General features: G+C 39.7%; 1 protein-coding gene across 1 annotated transcript in view; it reads right to left on the bottom strand.

Moving 5' to 3' along the window:
- Positions 1-22,719, bottom strand: part of KLHL3 (kelch like family member 3) — a 112,921-nt gene extending 90,202 nt beyond the window's left edge. The window contains exons 1-2 of the mRNA XM_054568406.1: positions 22,498-22,719; positions 7,844-7,963 (exon numbers count right to left, since the gene is read on the bottom strand). Of these exons, the coding sequence (XP_054424381.1) occupies positions 7,844-7,963; positions 22,498-22,553 (176 nt within the window). The 5' untranslated portion in view covers positions 22,554-22,719. The remainder of the gene's footprint in view (positions 1-7,843; positions 7,964-22,497) is intronic.
- Between the last annotated feature and the right edge of the window lie 2,424 nt (positions 22,720-25,143).

The following is a 25,143-nucleotide window of genomic DNA, read 5'->3' as shown; positions in this document are numbered from 1 at the left end:
CTTCTCAACAGCAACACTGCAAGCCAGAAAGGAGTGGCAAGAAATATTCCAAGTAATGAGAAGCAAAGGCCTGCAACCAAGACTGCTCTACCTAGCAAGGCTCTCAATTAAAATGGAAGGCGAAATAAGGAGTTTCCCAGACTAAAGAAGGCTGAAAGACTACACCTCCACCAAACCAGCACTGCAAAAAATGCTAAAGGGACTGCTGTAAGTTGAAGAAAAAGTTTCTATGAATACCCTGTTCCTTTCAGAGTTGCCAATACTTGATATTACCAATATTTTTAATACATATTAATCTGATTGGGACAATGATGTGTTATTTTAATTTTTCCTTTACTATTTGTTGAAACTAAACCTGTTTTTGTATATTTCTTGCCTATTTCTATTATTTTTAAAAAGCTTTAAATGACTTCTTGGTATGCTTTATCCATTTATTGATTAAAGGTTTGTAAAACTTTTTTCCCTAAAAAAGAAAAAAAACCTATTAACCATGTTTTAGATGTGTTGCAAATACTTTCCTATTCTATTCCTTTTCCCTTAACTTTTTTTATATGTATATTACTATATAGCCTTAAATGTTTAGTATAGTCATATTGTCAATATTTACTTTATAGCTTCTGGATTTGAATATTTTACTTTGGGTCATGAAAAATATTAGTTCTATTTTCTTCTGTAACACCTTAGATTCTACATATTGATCTTTAACTCACCTGAATATTTCTTGTATAATGTGTGAAATAGGGCTCTATATTTGTTTTATTTCGGGTAATAGTGGTCCATGCACCTTATTTGTTGAATAAACCTTATTTTACCCATTGATTTGAAATATCAACTTAACCATATATTATATTGTTAGAGAAATATATACATTTGCCTCTAGAACACTCATGATATTTCATTGATCTACTTTACTATTTCTGTGCTGGTGTCATGTTGGTTTATTGGTGAGACTTTATAATGGTTTTAAATTTTTTAATATTTTATAATTAACTTTGACATTTAAAAATAAAAATAATATCAATCTTCATGAAAGAAAGAAAGAGAGAGAGAGATGGAACACCTACCTTTTGTGACAACATGGATGGAACTGGAGAATATTAAGCTAAGTGAAATAAGCCAGTTGATGAAAGACTAATACTATATGATCTCACCTACAAGTGGACTCTATTCAACAAAATAAACTAATGAACAAAATAAACCACAGGCATGGAAACATGGAGCAGACTGAAAGTGACCAGAGGGGATGGGGAAAGAGGACAATGGTGGAAAGAAGGAGAAGGGACTAGACAAAGAACATGTATGAAAGACCCATAAACATGGACAAGAGTGGGAAATGACTGTGGGAGTGGGAACTGGGGGTGGGATGGGTGGAGGGGGGTAAGCGGGGAAAAACTGAGACAACTCTAATAGAATAAACATTATTTATAAATTAAAACAATAAAAAAAATAAAAGTGTAAAAAAAGTAAACAATATCCAAGGAATAGGTGGTATTATTATTATTATTATTATTATTATTATTCTACATGCTGTTGAAATTGGCAATTCTAGGAATTAATTCAACCTTAATAATCATGAATGCACACAAGTATTTAACAACAACAATATATGTGCTATCACTGTTCTAAGCCCTTTATTCATTAATCCTCTTAACAAGCCAGCTAAACTGGAACTATTATTAGCTTCATTTTATGTTTGACAAAAGTGAGGTTAAGGAAATTAATTAACTTGCCCAAGTCACATAGGCAATAAGTACTGCAACGAAGACTTGAAATCAGGCTGCCTGGGTCCAGAATCTGTGCTTGTGACCACTATGCTACACAGCTCCAAACGCAACCACTGCCGGTATTATTTTCATGAGGGATTGGAATACCTAGACATCCAACAACTGGAAACTGTTTGAAAAAATAAACCAAAGATAGAATATCATTCATCCACTTAAAATAATTTGGTAGAAGAGTCAGTAACATAGAAAAACTTGTTCAATATAGTGGTAAGAGGAAAAATCTAGTTGAGACATATGAGCATTTTAAAGGAAAAAAAAAAAAACATTCTCTCCAATGTTAACAATCATTACCAGTACATAAAAATTACAGAAGAGTTTTTGTTCACCTGTATTTTCTAAATTTTCTATAATTCAGTCCTTTTACAAAAAAAATTTTTTTTAATTATAAAACTAACAGAAAAATGAAAAAGAAATCCATGCCTAAACCTGATCTAAAATTTTCTCAGCCAAAATACATATAAATTGTGGTCCATTTGGAAAAAAACAAAGAGAGAAAGAACAAGACTGTGATAATTTTATGTGTCAATCTAACTAGGCTAAGAGATACCCAGATGGCTGGTACGGCATTATTCCTGGGCATGTCTGTGAAGGTTTCTTCAGAGAAGATTAGCATTTGCATTGGTAGACTGAGAAGAGAAGACTGCCTTCACCAATGCAGGTGGGCATCATCCAACCCACAGACAGCACAGATGGCTTGAATAGAACAAAAAGATAGAGGAGTTCTCTCTTCCTGAGCTAAACTGTCCATCCTCTCCTGTCTTCAGACATGGGAGCTCCTGGTGCTCAGGCCTTTGGACTGCAGGACTTACACCAGTGGCTCTTGTTTCTCAGACCTTATTATTCAGGCTGAACTATACTACTAGCTTTCCTGGTTCTCCAGCTTTCAGACAGCAGATTGTGGGAATTATTAACTTCTATTACCACATGAGCCAATTCCTATGATAAATACCCTCATACATAATTGGTTATGTTTTCCTGGAAAACCCTGAATAATAGAAAGATTATTCACTTAAATTTCAGCAAAGCACCAGTGTTCTCCAGAACAAATGTCACAAAATAGTTGGTCTATAAATAATAACAACCACCAAAGAGAACTCTGTAGTCATATACATGTGGGGAGCCTTCAGACAAGTTTATTGCAGGACTTCTCAGAGTTTGTAATATGCCCATATGTATTATGAATCTCAACATGGGGCACAGCAGTTTTATTTATCATTCTTCAAACTCATTTGGATTATAAGCTCTTTTTCCCCACAGAGCATCTTGAGGAACTGTTCCTCAAAATATATGGGCAAATGCAGATTTATACAAAAGAGAAGAAGCAGCAGGAGTGTTGGACGAGGTTAAATCTAAGTCGATGCTTTTGAGGAAAGACACAAAAATGTAGTAACTTCTAAAAGAAGCAATAAGAACATAGCAGGATGACTTTCTTTTTAAGTTATTTAAGAAAAATAAAAGATGATAGTAATGGAATAGGGGGAGGATTCTGTGTGTACATCTATTCCCCGAGCTTTCCCTTCCAGAAGTTACTAGAGTTGGCTACAACTCTCCAAGGCCTGATAAGAGACCTGGAATCTTTTTTTTTCTCTAGTTTTATTGAGATATAGTTGACATCAAACACTGTGTAAGTTTAAGATATACAGTGTAATGACTGACATATATGTATTGTGAAATAATTACCACAGGTTAGTTAACTCATCTATATCTCACATAGTTACCACCTATCTTTTGTGGTAAGAATGCTTAAGATCTCTAAGCAACTTTCAAGCATACAATACAGTATCACCAACTATTGCCACCAGATTGTACATTAGATCCTCAGAAATTACTCATATTATTACTAAAAGTTTGTACCTGTTGACCAACATCTCTTCATTTCTCACATACCCCTAAGACCCTGACACCCACCAATCTATTCTCTGTCTTTATGAGTTAAGCTTGTTTAGATTCCACACACAAGTGAGATCATAATGTATTTGCTTTTCTCTACCTGACTTATTTGAGTTAGCATATTACCCTCAAAGTTCATTCATGTTTTTGCAAATAGCAGAATTTCCTTCCATTTTTTTTTTCCTTCAGATATATACCCAGAAGTAGGATTGATAGATTATATGGTAGTTACATGTTTAACTTTTTGAGGAACCTCCATACTATTTTCATTAGTGGCTCTACCTATTTACATTCTCACCAACAGTGCACAAGGGTTCCCATTCTATACATCCTTGCTAGCATTTATGTCCTCTTGTCTTTTTTATATTGTCCATTCTAAAAAGTATAAGGTGATATCTCATTGTGGTTTTGATTTGCACTTCTCTGATGATTAGTGATGTTGAGCCCCATTTCATATATTTGTTGGCCATCTGGAGGTGTCTTTGGAAAAATGTCTATTCAGGTCCTTTGCCTAGTTTCTAATTAGATTACTTAGTTTTTCTATTGAGTTATAGGAGTTCCTTATATATTTTAGATATTAATCAAATATATGATTTGCCAGTATTTTTTTCCATTCTGTAGTTTGCCTTTTCATTTTGTTGATGGTTCCTTGGCTATGCACAAGTTACATACTCCTCCTTGTTTGTTTATTTTTCCTTTTGTTGCTTGTGTTTTTGGTGTCATATCCAAAAAGTCAGGGCCAAAACCAATGACAAGAAGATTTTTCTCTGTTTTTTTTTTAACCTAGGAGTTTCATGATTTCAGGTCTTAACATTTAAGTCTTTAATCCATTTCAAGTTAACTTTTGTGAGTGGGGTCCAATTTCATTTTTTTTCATGACTATCCAGTTTTCCTAACACCATTTATTGAATAAACTATCCTTTACCTATTGAGAATTACTGCCTCCTTTGCCAAAAATTAGTTGACCATCTATAGATGGGTTTATTTCTGGACTCTCAATCTCATTCCATTGGTCTATGGATCTCTGCCATACTGTTCTGATTATTACAGTACTGTAATATAGTTTAAAACCAGGACATGTGATGTCTCCAGCTTTGCTCTTCTTTCACATGATTGCTTTGGCTATTCAAGGTCTTTTGTGGTTCCATACACATTTTTGGACTGCTTTTTCTATTTCTGTGAAAAATGCCATCAGGATTTTGATAGGAATTACACTGACTCTATAGATGGCTTTGGGTAGTATTGACATTTTAACAGTACTAATTTTTCCAATCCACAAAAACAGAATATCTTTCCTTTTATGTGTCTTCTTCGATCTCTTTCATCAATGTCTTTTAGTTTTCAGTACACAGATCATTCACCTCCTCAGTTAAATTTATTCCTAAGTATTTCATTGTTTTTATGCTATTATAAGTAGGACTGTTTTTCTTTATTTCTTTCTTAGTTGTTAGTGTATAGAAATGCAACTGAGTTTTATATGTTGATTTTGTATCCCGCAACTTTACCAAATTTATTAGTTCTAATACTTTTTTGTGTTTTCTACATTCAGACATGTCATCTGAAAACACAGACAATTTTACTTCTGTTTTTATGATTTGGATGCCTTTTATTTCTTTTTCTTGCCTAATTGCTCTGACTAGAATTGCCAGTACTATGTTCAATAGGATGGTGAGAGTGGATACACTTGTCTTATTCCTGACCTCAAAGGAAAAGCTTTCAACCACTGAATATGATGTTAGCTGTGAATTTGCCATATATGGGCTTTATTATATTGAGAAATGTTCCTTCAACACCCAATTTGTGGGGGGGGGGGGGGGGGGGGGGTTAATCATGAAAGGGTGTTGAAGCACTTTTTCTGCATCTATTGAGGGGATCATATGATTTTTCTAATAATGTGGTTTATTGCATTTATCAATTTGCATATCTTGAACCATCCTTGCATCCTCAGGTTAAATCCCACTTGATCATGGTATGCGATCTTTTCAATGTGCTATTGAATTCAGTTTGCTACTATTTTGTTGAGAATTTCTGTATCACTATTCATTAGGGATATTTTATTTCCTTGTACTGTTCTTATCTGGCTTTGGTATCAGGATAATTCTGGCCCTATTAAAGTGAGTTTTGGAGTGCTCCCCTCTCTTCAGGTTTTTGGAAAAGCTTGAGAAAAATTGGCATTTATTCTTCTTGGAATGTTTGGTAGAATGCACTAGTGAAATCACCTGCTCATGGGCTTTTGTCTGTTGGGAGATTTTTGGCTACTGATACAATCTCCTTAATCATTATTGGTCTGTTCAGATTTTCTATTTCTTTTTTATTCAGCCTTGGAAGGTTGTATGTTTCAAGAATTTATCCATTTCTTCTGGGTTATCCAATTTCTTGGCACATAATCATCCATAATGGCCCCTTTTGATAATTTGTATGTTTGTGGTATCAGTTATGTCTCTTCTTTCATTTGTAATTTTGAGTCCTCTCTCTATTTTCTTGGTTAGTCTAGCAAAAGGTTGGTCAATTTTGTTATTATTTTTAAACCAACTCTTGGTTTTATTGATTTTTTTCTATTGTCTTTCTAGTCTCTTTCATTTAGATCTGCTTTAATCTTTGTTATTTCCTTCCTTCTGCTAACTTTAGGCTTATTTTTTTTTCTTCTTTTCCTAATTCCATGAAGTGTAAAGTTAGGTTGTTTATTTGGAAACTCGGAGTCTTAAGTCAGACCAAGGGCACAAGCCACACTCAAAGGAACTACATGAAGAATTTCAAAAGAAAATTCTTTAATGGCAAGAGAACCATACCCAGAGGCATGACATGAGCACTGCCCACTGACTAAGACATATATGGACAGAGCTTCCAGAAAATCTGGCAGGAAGCTTACTAAAAATTGAGCAGTAGGGATAAGATAAATTTAATTTAACTTGGTTTTTAATGCCAAAGACTGGGTCCTTCAAAAAGGAGAAATGAGGAAACTAATATAGAATCAGTTAGAACTTTTGTTTAAAAGTAGTTCAACCCCCTACTCAACAAACACATCTTCAGCTATATATACTTTCGCTCATGCCATTTTCTCTGCCTGGAATACTTCCCCATAACCACTTTTCATTCTTTCACTCTTCTCATCTTGCCCTTCAAAATTCACCTAAAGCATCATCCCCTTTAGGAAGGGTTCTCCCAAGTTGCAGTTAAGGTACTTGCTTCTATAATATACTTTTAAGAAACAAATAATCATTGCACACCTACCTCCTGGAAGGTACCTGATGCATTCCTCCTTCATAAAACACCTATTTGTAGTACAGAATATAATTTTCACTGACCTATTTACATTTTTCACCTATTACCCCCATTCATCCATCCCAGAACCCAGGCAGTGCCTCTGTTCCTATGAACTACTAGGTGCTAGAGATCAAAATAATTCAGAAGTTGCCCCTGCCCTCAGGTAACTCATGAGCTACAGGGAAAAAAAGGAAGTAAACAATTATAGCTCACAATAGGAAGAAGTATGCTGTAAATAATGGCATGCGCAAAAGAAGTTGAGCTCTTGAGAAAGGAAGAGATTGTGTGCACAAGGTTTGTACAGGAAAACATGTTCAGTGCTCTGAACCTGTGTTGTAACAAGTTCATCAAACATGCACATTGGCCTTACTAATAGCCTGAACACCCATCACCATTTAGCTCAGACAGTGTGAGTGCATTTGCATTTTCATTTCATTTCTTTCTGTACAGTGTTAAGTTGCATTTGAAAAACTAGGTATTCTTCCATTCATGTGGCTGTCCTAACAAGCTAAATTCAAATCAAGGAATGAGAGGGAGGCCAAAAGAAAATGCATGGCATCCATAATCTTTAATCTGCAATTGTGTGTAGGTGTTGGAATCATTCTATTATTGGACTTTAAGCAGCTTGTTGAAAATCAAGCTCATGAACAGAACTTCTATAACCATAAAGGATTTTTCTCCTGTGATGAGGCACTAAAATGATAGGTGTTAAATACGAAGGAAAGAGAGATTTCTGAAGACAACTGTCTCAGTCAGATTTTGAAAGAGGAAGCTAAGTGACTATCTGAGGTTGGGTGGGGAATGGTCAGAATTCACTTGGAGGTGGTGTCCTGACTTATTAGAACCTGATGGCGCTCACCCAGCAAGTTCCTTCCAAAAGGGCACAGGCAAAATAGGAAAAGTACCTCCGCAGTTCATTCATAACCTTGAACGCCTTCCCCATGTGGGCAGGGTTGACAGTGATAGTCCTCTGGTTCTTCTCATCATCCCCAGCCTGTATCGGGGGCTGGGAGCTCAGCTTGATGCTGTGAACAGGAAGGAAGTGGGAAGGGAAAAAGAGGATCACATGTTGGTAAACCCATTCACCCAGCTGCCACCAGGCCATGCATTTGCCCACCCACCAGGGGCATCACTGTCAGCCTGTTCTCTTAACCACAGACCCAGCAGGGAAGTAATGCATTGGGTCAGTCATTTCTGCAGGGTCTTTCAATGCAAAGTGCATTCCTCTAGTAGATGCCAGGTCCTAGCTCAGCTTCTTCCACCAAGCACTTTTATGACTGTGTTGGAGTCCTTAACTTCCATCTCTCCATCCCCTAAAGGGGTACGGAGTCGGGGGAGACTATACTATTCAATTCACAGGGATATTTGTTCATTCAACATCTAATGGAGCCTACTATGTGCCAGGCACTGTATTTAAATTTAAGGGAAACACAACAATAAACAAGGCACAGACCCTGCTTTCACAGAACTTCGAGTTCAGTGGAAGAGAAAACCAAGTAAGCATTTAACCATTGCATCTTAAGTATTATAATTCAATAAGAGTTATAGAAACACAAGGGATGGGCAACTATCCCAATGCTGGTATGTTGAGGGAAAAGTTCATATATTAACCAGGTGAAAAAGAAGATGGAGAGTATTCTGGCAGAGGGAACAGTATACACAAACCCCTGGAGAAAAAAAGGCAAGTGTGTACAAAGTACTGAAGTTCGGTAAAACTTGAAGAAAAGTATCAAGAGAAAAGGTGAGAAGACTAAACAGTTCTATGTCATGTAAGCAAAGTTAAGGAGTTTTGATTTCATTCTGAGACCATGAGAAGCCATTGAAGGGTTTTAAGAGAGAAGCAGGCAGGAAGCAGATGTACATATTTGTACTTCAGAAAGATCACATTGGCTACTGTATAGAGAACAGTGACACAAGAGTGAATGCTTTTGAGAAACCATAATCCCATACAAAGATAAGGGCTTGTAATTTGTTATGAGAAGGCAGGCTATCTATGTGAGCTAAATGAGCAGGTGGTGACTAGCAAGCGTCTCTTATAATCTCAAAGCCCTCTGTATCAAAGACAAAACGCACCCAGAATCCCAATTACTCCCAAGCAACATGTCTAAACGTTATAGGGGGTGGGAAAGAATCAAAAGAATGAGCAAAAAAAGGACTTTCTCCCCAGACTGATGAAACTATTCAGCTCCATGGTTAAGTCTGAACCTTGGAGTCACCTCTGTCAGGACAAGGCTAAGCTTTGCTTTGCTAGTAGCAAAACAGAACCTTCTCCACATGTGTAGATTTGGGGATCCACAGTTCACTCCAACTCTAAGACAATAAGACTACTTTTCTTTGCCTTTCCCTTCACCTCTGTCCATTCTACTACCTAGCTTTGCAAACCGGCTTGAGAAAGGGGATGTTGTGATTAAGAGAATGTTCCAGAGACCTGAGAGTCTCTGTAGATCTCATACTGGGATTTGTAACATTCGAATACAATCCAGCATGCCAGACCCAGAGCTCATCTGACCATCGCAGACTCATCCTTTGGTTTCCTTCCCCACCTTCAATTCAGCTGCGGGACTGATGTGTACGAGTGCAAAGAACTTAGCCGAGCACAAGACAATAAATATAAAGAGATGCACAATGGCAGATGATTATAGAGTTATGTATTTAAAGAGAAAAAGAAAATCTCAAAACTGAAAATGTGATCAGAAAGAGGGAGTACCCAAAAAACTTGAAAAACTTCATGTAAGAAATCCCACAAGCATAGCTTGTTTTATAGTTAGAGTCCTTCCCCATCTCTAGGCCAGAAAGATATTTTTTATTTTATACTAATATTTTTGCTTTTGATATTTAATCCCTTATTTTAGCTTATATTGATTTTTGTGTCATGATGTGAAATAGGGATCTACTTTTTTCCCCATAAGTTTCACTTACTGAATACTTCTCATTTTTCCTACTCACCTGTCATGCAATCTTAGGTCACATATTAAAGTTCCAAATATACAGGGATCTATTTCTAGACACTCTAATCTATTCCATTGGTCAGTTTATCTGTCTCTGTGCCAATAACACATTATATCTGTAACTTCATAATAAGGCCTGATATCTGATAGAACAAGTCCGCAATCCTATTATTACTCTTCGGATGTGTTGACTGTTCCAGTCTCTTTACTCTTTTGCACAAATTTTAGCATCAGCTTGTCAAGTTCCATGAAAGACTCTGATGGGATTTTGATAGAAACTGCATTGAATTTATAGATCAATTTGAATAGAATTGACATCTTTCTGGTATTATGTCTTCCTATCCATGAACATAAAATATCTTTCCATTTATTTAGGTCCTCTTTACTGTGACTCAAATTTTTATATTTTTCTCTATGAAGATCTTACACATATACGATTAAGTACTTTATGGTTTTTGTTGCCATTTTATAATGGAAATGGTATCTTTTTAAATTATATTTTCTGATTATTATGGTTTATAAAATGAAACTGATTTTTGCAAACCAATCTTATATCCAGCCACCTACCAAATATTCCTATTATTTCTAACTATTTGTAATAAGATTTAATTAGGTGTTCTGTATAAACAATCATATTACCTCATATAATGCAAGAGGTTTTTTTCCTCTTTTCCAATTCTTAGGTCTCTAATTTATTTTTGAAGGAAATTCTGTACTGGCAAATGTGTATTGATGAATATTCTTGTCATCTTTCTGATTTTAAAGATGTTTCTAATGTTTACCCACTGTGTATGTTTGCTGTATGACTTTTGTAGATGTCCTTTCTTAATCAAATTAAGAAAATTCCCTTGTATATTATTGTTTTTAATCATAAAGTTATGCTGAGTTTTATCAAATGTTTTTTGTGAATCTAATGAGATGATCATATGGATTTTTCCCGTTATTCTTTTAATGTGGTAAATAATAGTAACATATTTTCTAATACTAAACCATGCTTGCATCCCTGGGATAAATCTAGAGACTATAAAGCATTGCACAAATATTCATTATAAATGTTGTCTTCAAATTGTAGAGAGACTTAAAAGCCAGGAAGAGATAATATAATTTGGTATCAGGTTACCACTGAAGGTTTTTAACAGGGAACTAATAAGATGACTGCTCATAAAAGCTCAGTGGACAAACATTATTAGTTCCATTTCACATACATAGAATAGATATAGACCAAATAGAGCCATTTTGGAAGTACTGACAACAATCTCCAGAATGACTAGCAGTTAGGAAGGCTTGCTCTTCCTTGTTTTGTTGGGAGTTTTTTTGACAAGTTCCAGCCTTCCAGAATGGCCCAATAATGATATATCCCTGTTAATATAATGTTGTGTTTACCAAAAGGTCTCAAACATAAAATAGATTGCCTATTATCAGAGGATTAAAGTTCAAAATGCAATTTTGACCATACACTAAAGCCTCCCTGAAAGAACCACTTGATGACCATAGAGCTGGGTAGGAAAAGGACCTATGGTTTCCCCATTCTATTCAGAGCCTTTTCCACCCTTGATGCAAAGGAAAGGCTTGACACCAGAAGGAACCCAAGGTCTTTATCATCCTTGCTATGCTTGGCTGTGAAGACACTGGAAGTCTGGAGCAGGGTCTCTCATTTCTGGAAGATACAAGATTCTTGGCGACCCAAAGGGCCTTCCAGGGAGCATGAAGTTAAGAAAAGAGAAGATCGGGGGCTCAGAGAAGTTAAGAACCTTGTACAAGGTCACAGATAATAAGTGGCAGAGATGGGATCTGAGCTCAGGTGCCCTTGACTTGAATCAGCCCAAATTATTTACAACACAGCCTACACCCTCTGGCAATATAGTACATACATCTATGCATACACATGGCTCAGCCTAGGATCACATGCTCAAAGAGTTGCTAGATCCCACCATTTCCTTCCCTATACCTTTCTCCTTTCATTCATACCAGACCTTAACTAGTTAATTCCCAACAGACAGCCCAATCCCACTCTCTCAAGGCCCAATCCCTGGCATGCTCAGTTACCAGCATGATACCAGACAAGGCTGGTAGATTCCCCTCCCCACCTGTGAGACACAGACCAAACTGAGGTATATTCCCATCTCTTGCTAAAGTTCAAGGTCTAAGACCATACTTTTCACCCTACCCAGACCGAGCCAAAATCATACACACACCCCCCACTCCAGGCTGACTCAGCCACAAGATTTTTATATTTATTTTAGAGGGGAAGGGAGGGAGAAAGAGAGGGAGAGAAACGTCAATGCAAGAGAGGAACATCGATCAGTTGCCTCTCCTGTGTGCCCTGTCCAGGGACGAAATCCACAGTCCAGGCATGTGCCCTGCCCAGGAATTGAACTGGCAACTTTTGCTTTGCGGAATGATGCCCAACCAACTGAGCTATACCAGTGAGGGCAGCCACAAGATGTTTCTGCTGAAAAGTGTTTATCAGTATGTACCCTTACTCTAAGTACAAAGTGGTTGATTTCTCCAAGAGTAAAGAACTGGCTCCAGCTTCAACCCACCTTTAATCCTCAGCCCTTATTAAAACCACACCAGGTTTCAAGAACTCCCACCCAGCCCAACTGAGGTGATTCAGTCTTCAGAGTTTCATCATCTGGCAAGAGGCCTATCAATTCTGTCCATAGTCAATGTCAATTTATATGCAGCCCTTCCACCATATCTAAAACTCCGGCTGCTGAACAATGGAGCCTTCCACCATCCTCAAATGTCCACAGAGTCACAGCAACATACATTCAAGTTGAGCCACAGTTAAGATTCAAATGGGTCACCAAAAACAGATGTGGTGAGACATATGGGCCAACCAGAATCCTTGTTCTTTCCTATAGAAGTATACAGAAATAATTATCAAAGCAATTTCCCCCAGCAGAATCAGAACACAGCAAACTAGTCAATTTTTCAAACCACCACATAACTGGCCCAAAAGTTGAATTAACTTCACACACTGTCCTGTTATTATTAAACGTACTTCATATGAACCACCACTGGTGCCATGGTGAACCCAGTGCAGTAAATAATTCCTCTAGCCCAGCAGGTAAAAATGCCAACACCCCCCCACAGACAGTATTGGAAGTTGGCTCAGACATAACTCACACTCTCACTAATGCTATGCAATATGAGATAGTCAAGACCCATAGCCATAAGAACAATGATGAACTATCTACTACAGACAGATTCCCCCTTCCCATACTGCAAATACCCATTCTTTTAAAACTAGTTAAGCTTTGCCTCCTCTATGAATCCCTCTGAATACTTCAGTCCTAAGTGATCTCTGCCTTTCCTAAATTCTTAGTTATTTCCAGCTTATAACTCAGATGGCACACAGAATACTGCCCCATGTTTACATTTTCATGGTACCCATCTAACCACCCAGCCCCCTCTTACTAGGTTCGACACTCCTGGTAGGCAAAGACTATCGGAGGACTCTTTGAATGGCCCAGCCTGCCCAGCACAAAGCCATACCCACAACAGGCCCTCATTACATATTTGTCATCATTGAACTCTGACCTGAAAACCTTTCAATTATCCTTACAATTGGTAGTATAGAAGAGTAGGATAGTCTGCCCCTGCCACTGCCTCCAACCCTAACAAAACAGTGTGGTGATTGCAGGGAGAAGGAAGTGGATGGAGGTAGAAGAGGGCATAAGGGTAATAAAAGGTAATGGAAAAAATACGATAAAAAATAAACTATTTAAAAAATAAAAAAACAAAAGTAGGGTTGGCCTTCACAGTTAAACTGCAAATCAGTACACATAAAATATTAATTGTAGCATTTACAAATAAAAATGTATACATGCTAAATAGTAAAAGCTCTTCTCACGGCACACCACCTCCCACAGCCTTTTTCCTGCCCTTTTCTGTGCTCTAAATTCCATATCTGCATATTCAATGTTTTAACTCCCCCACTTAGATATTGCACAGTAACTCATACTCAACATATCCAAAACTGATGTTCTCCACCTTCCCGCAAGCTTACTCTTCTTTCCGCATTCTCTGTCAACAGGGCATAACCAAACCACCCACTCACCTATCCAAGGAAGAAACTGGGATGTCATCCTTGATACCTTCTCTCTCTGCCCTGCCCTCCCCTCACATACAGCCATAAGTCCTATCAAACCTATGTTCTTTTAATATCTCTCCACTCCATTACCTCCTCACAGTCACTGCCACAACAACCTCAGTCCAAGCCATCATGATCTCGTTTGGATTACTACAATAACCTCTCAGACTCCAGAGTGATCCTCACAGAATGTCAATGTGAGCATGGCGCTTTCTCAGTGAAAACTCTCACAGGCTCCTCACTGCATTCAGAATAAATCTCAGAGATCTAGCCCAGCCCTTCATAATCCCATCATTGCCCTGGAGACTTCTTGTTACGCAGAACTAAATTGCTTGCAATTGCCTAAATACACCAGACTCTTTTAATCTAGCCCCACCCATTCTCCCAGAAGGGCTCATTCTTATCAGCCCTTCAAGCCTCTTGCTATAACCTTCCCTATCATCCTCCACTACCTACTCGATTAATTTCCCTTATGTGTTCCCACAGAACTCTGTGCTTCTCTCTGTATAACAATGTAATTACCTCTTACTCTTCTGTCCCCCACCCCCCGACACAGAGTGTGTGCTGGTAAATGTTTAACAGTTGGTTGCAAGGAAGGGAACCCTGATTTTTAACATTTGCCAATTTCCACTGTGTAAATACTCCCACCACAGCATATTTCAAGCTACCAACACAGTGTCGCTGACTATATGGAGTTGGGAAGAAATGTGCAGCAGCACATCATTATATTACCATATAGCATTTCCACTACACAAACACGAGACATAATCTAGGAGACATAGATCATAATAAAATAATTACAAAGCGATGTTTTGAGTATTTATTACACTTATTTTAATATAATTTACATAACTTAATTTTTAGTAAGCGCTGTATTTAAAAACTGACTCACAAAATTCCTAAAAATTTAATAAACGTCTCTTGCAAGTGGGTGATTATTGGCCCCAGAACATCACTACCCACCCTAGACTTTGAGCTCCATCAGAAACAGGATGGTGTCTTATTTCCCTCTCTATTTTTAGCCTCTGGCACATGACAGGTGCTCAGTAAATGATTATTGAGTAAATGAATGGATGGGTAAGTAAAAGAGGAAAAACTACCAACTATTCCATCTTTCTTCACTTCTCCTTATTAAAATAATTATGGCTTTGTCCATTTCAGCTTCCCCTCCTTCCTTCCCCATGGAGGACTAGGAAATTCTTTCCTAGCCAGTCCAGGTCCCTGCACCGGAGATACAGAATCAGGAGCATGGGGACCAGAGATGAGGGAAGGCAGCAAGGAGGGTTGCTACTGCTGCTTACTGTGTCAGTTCTTAGGCTCTTTCCATTGCTGAGGGAAATTCAGGCAATGACTGCAAAGGAAAAGACATTAGAAAGCATGTTAGCAAAGTAGGAAACAGGAAAGGCTCTGAGCAGGCTGACTGCAGAAGTGTTTGGTGTTGGGGGGGCGGAGACTGTCAGACGAGGAGCTCCGAGTATCCAGGGTATGAGAAAAAGAGGAGGGAAAAGGGAAGTTTTAGAAATGCTGCTGAGGGCTGTGAACTGCATTGCCTCTAAAAGCCTTCAAGAAATGCAAATAAAGTTTAGGCAGGGTGTGCTGATGCTGGGCGACAAACACAGAGCCCAGGCACATTATGTTCAAACTACAGATGAGATAGAAGAAAGGTAAAGTCACCTAAAGAAGGGAAAAAAACACAGTTCAGTCAAAATAAAATTATGCCAAATGCATTAAAAATCCATCATCAAAAAAAAAAAAAATAGTATCCTTTAGAAAGAGAAACCAAAAAATAAGAATCAGAAAGAGAAGGCCCTTGGTCCTGCTCATCTCACACTATCCAGAAAAGAAAGTAATTTAATTATCAGATATAGTCATTTGGTTCAGCCTCAGGTCAGAACACTGTTGTGAAGCCTGAAGCCTGTAAATACTTAAGTGCGATAACTCAGTCCCTAGTTTACAATGCAACCTTTTGATCAATTTAGCCTCCGTGGTTCTCCTTGAGGAAGCAAGAAAGTGGCAGCAGGCCCTCAGGAACATCCTGCTAGTAATAGTTTTCATGGCAAATTAACAAATTGCCACTCTGACAGTTGTACTTCAGGTATGAGTTCATCAGCTTGACTCAGCTTCTCCAAGTCTGGGCAGCAATAGGATGGTGACAAGATAGGATTTTGGAACCTACAGGACTCTGGGCAAACTGCAGATCTAGTATGTATCCCAATCCTAAAGTGCAAGGTCAGATGACCTAATTTATATTTCTCCTTCTGGATTAATGAAAGACCTGGCACTTGAAGATGCCCAGGCAGGAGGATTCAGGACTTGCAGCAGTCCTGGCATCGGGAAACACCACCTACACAGACTTCTATAAAGTCCCACATTCTTCATACTCCTTCAGTGGTGCCACTCCTTCCCAGCATCAGGCTGATCCCTTGCAAAGGCCCATGTGAACACATGGAAGGTATGTATTGGGAAGCAACAGCTCCTGAGTTAAGTTAGTAACTCTTAATAAGAACTGAAAGCCACTGATGTGTAAAAACACTTTACATCCTTTATCTCATTTTATCTTCAGAATGACCCTACAAGTAAGGAACTATTATCTCCTCAGGCACTGAGATATAACTTACCCAAAAGTCCCACATCACTACTAAGTGGAGAAGCGACACTCAAACTCATGTCCTACTCTGAGGTTCTTCATTGTGTGGTCAAACCAGGCCAAATGAAAAAAAACTGAATCCTCTAGGACCTGTGACAGCACTACTTCACTCCAGTGACTGTGAGAAACTGCAGCGCTTACTGGGGTCAATATTATTCATTGTATTTAATTTGGAATTTTCACACAAGCCCATCACGATTCATCAACGCTGACCAGCTACTGCCATTCTTATAATGTGCTCCTTCATAAACAAGCTCAAGAACAGGTATGTTACTAATTACATTCTTAAGAGTCCAATTCACAGACCACTTCCTTCAAAACCCGTGGGGGAAAAAAACCTGTTAAGTGGGCTGTAGAAAAAGATAAAATATAAGAGAATTTAAGCAGAATCAAACAAGGGAAGAGAAAAACTGAAAGAAAACATACGCCTTGTTAGGTGATATTTTGGAAGCCAAGCTTCTACTTGGTTTGAATAGGAAAACTGAGCTTTTCCATGTGTGGTTTTGATAGAGGCTACAATAGACTTTTAGTAAGTTAAAAAGTCCAGGAAAATTGTTCTGAGACTCTAAAAATCCTTATAAATTATAAAAAGTTACAGGTATCTAGCTTGAGAACCACTGAACTTATTTAATAAGGAAAAAATCTGAGAACAAAGCACATTCAAGTTATTTTTTATTTAATTTATTCATGCTCTTTTCAGTCTAACCTAGTTTTAGGGTTCATCTAGCAACTGAAAAAAAATTAGGTCAGTTCTACAATGGCAAATTTCATCAAATAAAGAACTTCCTTTAGAAAACTTATCCAAAAATGTTCTTGTCTGGATCTGAAATAACAATTTAAAACCTACCAAACAAGATCCTAAAAACCCAAATCTGGATATGGGGAAATGAGGTGGTTTCTTTCACTAACTTCGTGTTTTTGCAGTTGAAAAACTTACTCTGCTAAAAAGTATTTCCAAAATGGAAAATTGGATTTCAATTATCACAGAGGAAATGCACATCTACTTCAGGGAAGAGTGATACCCAAAAATTTCTAAAAAAATTTCTACCCATGACTTCTGGGCGGGGAAAGGACCCAGCAAGGTGCTGTGGGAAGAGAGAAAAGGCTAGAGTGCTGCACTCCATAGTTGCTCTTGCCTGGCTTTCGCCAGCATTTTCCCTGGCTCTGCAAAACTCAGCATTTAGAGAGCATCAGCTTTCTAAGTCATGTCTTCTCAGAAAATATGATCTGTCTGTTCCTGGATCAAAGGCGAAAGAAAAGCTTTTTCCAGTTCTAAACCTCCCCAAGGTCCAGCCTCCTGGGTAAGGGCGAGCCATTCTCCCTTTGAGAACTGTTCACACAAATTTGCAGCATAAACGTGGGTGCATGAGGCCCACCTCAAACAGGGGCATCCTGATGCTTCTGATGAAGGAAACCACAACTTTAAAAAATATGGACAACCAACTTCCCTTTTTTATGATGCTTCTTCCAAAAGTTGTGGTTCTCTGCGACTCTTGCAAGATATGCCAGAGACTAGGACTGAAAAAAAAAATTTTTTTTAATCCTCACTTAAGGATACGATTTATATTGATTTTTAGAGAGAGTGGAAAGGCAGGAGAGAGAGAGAGGGGAAAAAAACATTGATCGGTTGGCTTCTGTATGTGCCCCCACCGGAGATGGAACCTGCAACCCTTTTGGTATATGGCACAATGTTCCAATCAACGGAGCCACCCAGGGAGGGCTGAAAAAACTTTTTTTAATTGTGGCAAAATATATGTAACATGAAATTTACTATTTTAACCATCTTTAAGTGTACATTTCAGCAGCATTAAGTACACTTATGTTGTTTTGCAACCATCACCACCATCCATCTCCAGAACAGTTTTCATTTTCCCAAACTGAAACTCTGTACCCATTAAAGGGGTAACTCCCTATTCCTCCCTCTCTCCAGCCACTGGCAACCACCATTCTACTTTCTGTCTCTATGAATTTGACTACTCTAGGTACCTCATATAAGTTAGAAATTTATTTTAATCCACCCACAAGTCTGATTTCCAGAACTGAAATAATATCTTAATAGGAAGAACAAGTGCCATCTTGCTATCACTAGTAGCTGAGAGCATTTTCTTTGCAAAATTGAAGACAGAGTCGTCTTCATCTGACAGACCAAGCCACAGTGGTTCTCCAGAGAGAGAGACAGGGAACAGCTTCAGAAGGTCCCCTACAGCTGGAGAGCTTGGAGGATACAACAAAGGTATATCCAGTTCATGGTTCCAAACCACTAAGGCATCCAGATGCCTCAGGGTGTCTATACAAAAGAGGACTGAGGTAGGTCTTGGTGAAACCAAGAAGGGGAAATGCCAACCCTGTATCTTACTATGAGGAGATAGTTTAAATAGAAGCAAGGTGCTGGCCTGATAAGCTCTCCCTAATTTTCTCATGAGAATGGTCCCACGTAATCTTCTTCAGATAATAAATATAGGAATGCCCTAAAATAAGTTATGTTAGTATCCCAGTAGAGTCATGGGGTATAACAGGACAAACGAATACCAGTGATAACAGCAACTACCATTTCCTGAGTACTTACTCTGTGCCAGAAAAACTTTACTAAGCACTTTATACATATTATCTCATTTGATCTTCACAACTCCCTGAGGTATAGATACTATTATTCCCTGTGCACCAGGGAAGAAAAGTTATTTTCTGAAAAAATGTGACACACTCAAGGTCACACAGTTTATGAAGCAGATCTACTGCAAGGTCTCTGTTACTCCACAGCCTATGCTTTCAATTAATAGCTTTTAAAGGTAGAAGTTTTTTTCATACCTTCATGGCAAAGGAAGAAAATTGTTAATTAAAAATCTCTTGGCTGAAAATGTTTAATGCTTAAAAACAGCCCCAATTAAGCTTCATCAGGTTAAGTGTGGAACAAGCCCCAGATTCAGGATTCCTCCAGTCTCCAGAGGTTTGACATGTGATCCTAAGCCAATTGCGCAGCTTCCCTGGCCCTGGGTTCCTCAAGGAACTTGTAAAACAAGGCTAATTCCCCCCTTCTCCCCCTACCTCAAGCATTCCATAGGGTCAATTACCCATACTGAGATAATAAGGCCGATATCCGAGGATGAACCTATTGACCAAAGGTTTCAACCTCCGTTCTAATCAATTTTCTTTTTAATTATCAGAGTTTCCCACAGACATTATCAACTAATCAGCAAATAATATCTAGAACCTACTACGCACACAGCTACAGAGTAGTCAGTAAGGACTATTCAGAGGCATAGGCACCATCCTTGCCCTTGAGGACCTGTCTCCAAGTTTGGGGACTTACAAAGTCCATGAAAAAAAAAAAAAGCATAAAAATTCGGTGGTTGGAAGTATTATTCAGTGGCCAACTATGAGATACAACCGAGAGGTCTTGAAATTCCGAAAAATATCAGCTGGGACTAGAAAAGCTGAGGTTTCCCACATAACGTGGAATTTTAAAACTTTTAGAAAAAGGAGGAGAAAGGCACTCCAAGCAAAACGAACTCTGGAAGGTAAGTGATCTGAAGCTGTAGAAAATGGTGTGCAGGATGAACAATCACAAAAAGAGACCAAGAGATTCCCCTGGTGGGGGTATGAGCGAGCAGTAGAAATGGAGCATGGAGCCAGACTTCAGAAGACAAATGCCTGGCATGGGAAGCTGGGCCTGCAGCAGAAACAAAACATAGTGAGCTGGGTGACCTGGTGAATGTTGGAAGCTGCTCAGTTTGGATTTCTTACCTACCCACTGTCTCCAATAAGGGAAAAGCAAAAAAACACATGCAAAAGCAATCTTTATAAAGCAAAAGAAACCAGCCATGCCAGCTCAAAGGCATCTGAGTATTGAAGAACAAGAGAGCTCCTTGAGGGCATGGACTCATTATATTTCTGAATACAGTACTGAGAATACATTAGGTACCTAAAAATGCTTGGGAAGCAGTACTTTGATCTGCTGCTGCTAGTTTCACATGAACTTTTCAGCCCCATTATATCATGGGTCAAGGAAATAGGCCTGGCCCAGAATTTCTAAACCTCCATTCACATCGCCCCTACCCTTCTGCTAAGTACTATACCAAAAGGAAAGTGAGGGCCCTGCCCACCTCTGCCCCAAGTCTAGGAAATAGGCCACATAGAATCCAACACTAAGCTTCCACTGCAAAAGACTATCCAGGGAGAGGCTGCATCAGCAGCATACTCCATCTAAAAAATCCCAGCCTCTTCCTGCCCTGGCTGATGTGGTTCAGTTGCACAGAGCATCATCCCATAAACCGAAAGGTTGGGGGCTCATTTCCCAGTCAGGGCACATACCTAGGTTGTGGGTTCATTCCCCAGTAGGGGCGCTTATGAGAGGCAACCAATTGACGTTTCTCTATCACATAGATGTCTCTCTCGCTCCCTCTCCCCTCATCCCTTCCCCTCTATCTAAAATCAATAACAATGCCCTTGGGTGAGGACAAATAAATAAATAAATAAATAAATAAGCAAGCCCCAGACTCTTCCTATGGAAGTCACATCAAGAAACACAGTCCCTGGGGCCTCTGTTGGACAAGGCCCAGCGGGGATGGCAGCTGCTGAACTGTGCATGCACCCAGAAATCCTAGCTCTGTTCTCAGCTCTCGCAGCCAACCAGCAGATCTGATCAGCAACAGTGATCCAGATAAGAGGACACCCAACAATCATGCCAGTTCTGATGAGGTCTAGATATGTTTAATGACATCACTCTGCACCATGAGAAACAAGAGTAGGGACAATCTGTGCAAAAAAAAAAAAAAAAAGTGTTTATTGAAGTACTCTCCAGAAAGTGTTGACTTAGTTAATTAAACCTGTTATCATTTAACCAACCAGTTACCGTCTGCATCAAACTGGCAACACAGAACAGCAGTCCTCCCCTTAGGGGTGCACTTCTGTGCCCTGACCCCTCCCTGTTGTCTTCACACCTAGAGGCAAATGGCAAGCCTTGTTCTCTACCAGCGGCAGATTCACAGAATGAAGCGGCTGGCACAACATGAGATGTTTAGCACACAGAAGAATGACCCATCCCCGCACTGCACTGAGCACCTTCACAATGAAAAACTCAGATCCTCACGTGATAGTTTAAATTTTATATGCGTGAGCCTGCCAGGAAATAAACCCTTGTACAGCTCGACAGAAATACTTAAATTCCCTCCTGCCAATTCCTATTTTATAAGAAACCTCTGGAGGAAGAAGTAAGAGTTCCTCCTAAGCACACACCTTCCAGTATCATTTATAAACTTTTCAATGCAAATGAAAGTCAGATCAGAGCAAGTGTCATCTGATAGGTTTCTCTCCTTCTAACCTCAACTTGTGTGTGTATACAGACACACACGCACATGCTTGCACACACACACTTTTAGGAAAGACATCAGCATGGCATGGTTGCTCAAGATTTGAGCACTTCAGTGGAAAACACAATCACTCTATGCCAGGCAAGCCCTGCTATGACACCGAAAAAAACCCACCAAAGAAAAAATACCCCGGGAAAGTAGCCAGGAAAGGGAAATGCCTCCTTGAAACAGCTTGAAAAAGGCAATCCTGAGTCAGCCCATGCTGAAACTACTCCCAAACACCAGCCAGGAAGTCCCTTCTTTCAGGGTGCTCTGCTGCCCAGCAAACCCGACCTGCGTTTGCATAGGCTAGCTCTCTGGAGAAAGGCGCTTCCCAGCACTATTCGCTTCCCAGCACTATTCGGCCTCCTGCTGGGATCCATCAGTGGCCAGGTCTTCCAACCCTGCCTAGCTAACGCAAACACAAAAGCTGGTGGCTGCCGCACGAGCACACATTCACTTCACACACAAACACACACACACACACACCACGACACAACACATACTTGTAAATACATACCTTTCACCCTCCATTGTGCGAGGCCCAGCGGGGATGGCAGCTGCTGAACTGTGCATGCACCCAGAGATCCTAGCTCTGTTCTCAGTTCTCGCAGCCAACCAGCAGATCTGATCAGCAACAGTGATTCAGCATGGCTGCAAATGAAGCCTCCTCCCTCTCGATCCTCCTTCCTCTGACTTACTAGCGGCAGCTTGTACCGCAGAAGCAGCAGCAGCAGAAAATGTCTTACCCAGAGCTCCCTGCAGCCCTTTCAGCTGCTAAAAGCAGCAACCCACTTGCTCCCCCTCCCCCGCAGGCTTGCTGCTCCTCCGTCTCCTAGGAACAGCGCAGCTCCAGCGACCCAAGTGCGGTGCCACCTTTCCAGCTGCCTCCACATCTGCCCAGGCATCCCCAGGCCAGACGGCAAGTCGACCCCAAAGGCTTCCGTCGCCTCCGCCTAGACTGCAAAGGCTCAGGCAGTTCCTCACTAGCCCAAGAAATACTGGCCCCCACCTCCGCCCCTGCCCCCATAGGCTATGAGTCTGTCAGCCTAGCCAGATTGCTGGAATGAGGAGGCCCCTCCCTCTGTGGCTTGCCGTGGAGTTTATCCACCTGGAGAAACTGACTTGTAGGTCACAGCTCATGTTCCAGTTCCTTCTCCCAAAATCTACAGTAGCTCTAAGAGTCAGATAGAGAATAGATGGGGGAAAGAGCTTGATAGAACTGAGAAGAATGCAAAGAGAAATTAGAAAAGGACACTGGTAGAAACAGGTGAAACTGAAACAAACCCTATTTTACTGCAAGAGGCCAAATTTCACAATACAAACCTAAAATATATTCCTAAAGTCTGTCATATTGGAATTTGACTAATCTGTGGCTCTAACTACAAAGTCTCCCGCTGACTCCCCATCTCCAGCCTAAGTATCTCACACCCTCTTATCTCCATCTGTTGAGGCTCAAATTAGACTAACTTAACTCTAAAACATAATCTTGGGGAAGGCAGGAGGCCAGTCTGTCTCCTAGCCACAACCAAGAGGCTTAGGGGTAATTGAGGCAATCAGCTACTGATAATTGATTAGGCACAAAAATGAGTTTAGAAGCTTCCCTGATGCCTCAGTAAATTATACATGAGCATCTCTATTCTGGGACCCTCCATGTCACCCCTGTGCTTCTCAGGATCCGTACTGCCACTAGCTATCTGAGTGGCTTTCAGCAAGTCTTCTCCTCACGCCGGACCTCAGTTCCTCATCCTTAGACAGGATGAGACCAGACAATCTCTAGAGTCCCTTTCAGCTCTGAAATCATGAGTCTAAAAAATGTCTTCATGTTCCATTTTTCTTATTAGAGTTAATCTCTGAGATTTTTTAAGAGGAAAATTTTATTGGACTCTAATTTTTTTATAGGGGGCTTCAGGGAAAGTATGGGAGATGTTCAATAAACCTACTATTTTTATAATTTTGGCCTGTTAGGCTTCTGCACTGCTACAAAGTCCTGAAACCAAGGCTTTTGGAAGGAGGAACACTGAGGTAATATAAACTAAGAGCAACTTAAACTTCATACAGCCACTTGAACTCAAACTGGCTAGGATGTTATTCTCAAAGATGGTCTCCTGACAACTCAGTGTCCTCTCAGATAAGGCCATTTCCCAAATTCACTCTTTCTCAAATAAGAGGCCTGGGTGGTGTTATTTACACACTGCAGCCCTGTTATCACCACTTCTTCCTTTAACAACAATACTCCTCGCATCTTTCTCTATCCCTTCTTCCTCTAATCAGTTTGAGAGCTCTACTCCAGTTATTTCCTCTTGAGGTAAATCACATAAACCAGGAGTAGCTGAACATCACAAATAAGGAAACTGAACCCCAGAATCCATGTCAAAGTGCAGACATCCACCAGGAAGGCTACTGGGCGATTCATAAAAATGACATAAAAATAAGATGAGTCTCTCTTTTACAACTTCATACCCTCATTCACAACTTCCATACAGGAAACAGGGGAAATGTCACATCTAACAAATCAGAGAGAAAGAAAATTAAAAAAAAAAAAAAAAAAAAAAAAGGCCAGGAAAGGAAATACACAAGGGCTGAACATATTTAGGCTGTAATATACAACCATTGAGAGGCTGTTTAAAATTTACAGAATTTTCTTTGCAATCTACTTTTGCCATGCTAACCATCATTACAATGTATGTGTTGAAGCCATACTATTGATAAGCTGTGAAAGGAGCCACCCACACAGTACTTTGTCCACCACTCACTCCGTCCACAAGAAGTACACAGAACAGAGGCGACTCAGAGATGGTTATCAAGAAAAGGCTACCTAGTAAAACCAGTCCAGAACTGAGCCAAGAATTAAAGTCTCCAGACTGCTGCCACAACGTTCCCACCCTAATCTTCTCTAGTTTGAGCTACAATTTACATTTTCTACCTTATTATCCAAACTTTCTCTGGACCACAGCCTGAACCTGTTTGCTCCTTAGGATAAGTAACCTTACTGAACGGACTTCAAATAGGAAGAGTTGCTATTGAATTCTTGCAATAGGGGGAAGTCAAAGGAACCAAAGTAGTGTCTGCCTGGAGAAAAGGTCCCATCCGTGGAGACTAGCAGAGCATCTTACCCCATTCCTAACCCTCCTTGCCATAACCAAGGCTCCTTTCACAGTTTCTC

This window comes from Pteronotus mesoamericanus, unplaced genomic scaffold (assembly GCF_021234165.1).
Source record: "Pteronotus mesoamericanus isolate MK-2021 breed Mesoamerican mustached bat unplaced genomic scaffold, CSHL_Meso_final contig_2, whole genome shotgun sequence".
Classification (NCBI taxonomy): domain Eukaryota; kingdom Metazoa; phylum Chordata; class Mammalia; order Chiroptera; family Mormoopidae; genus Pteronotus; species Pteronotus mesoamericanus.
This window is presented reverse-complemented; position numbering and strand designations above follow the sequence as displayed.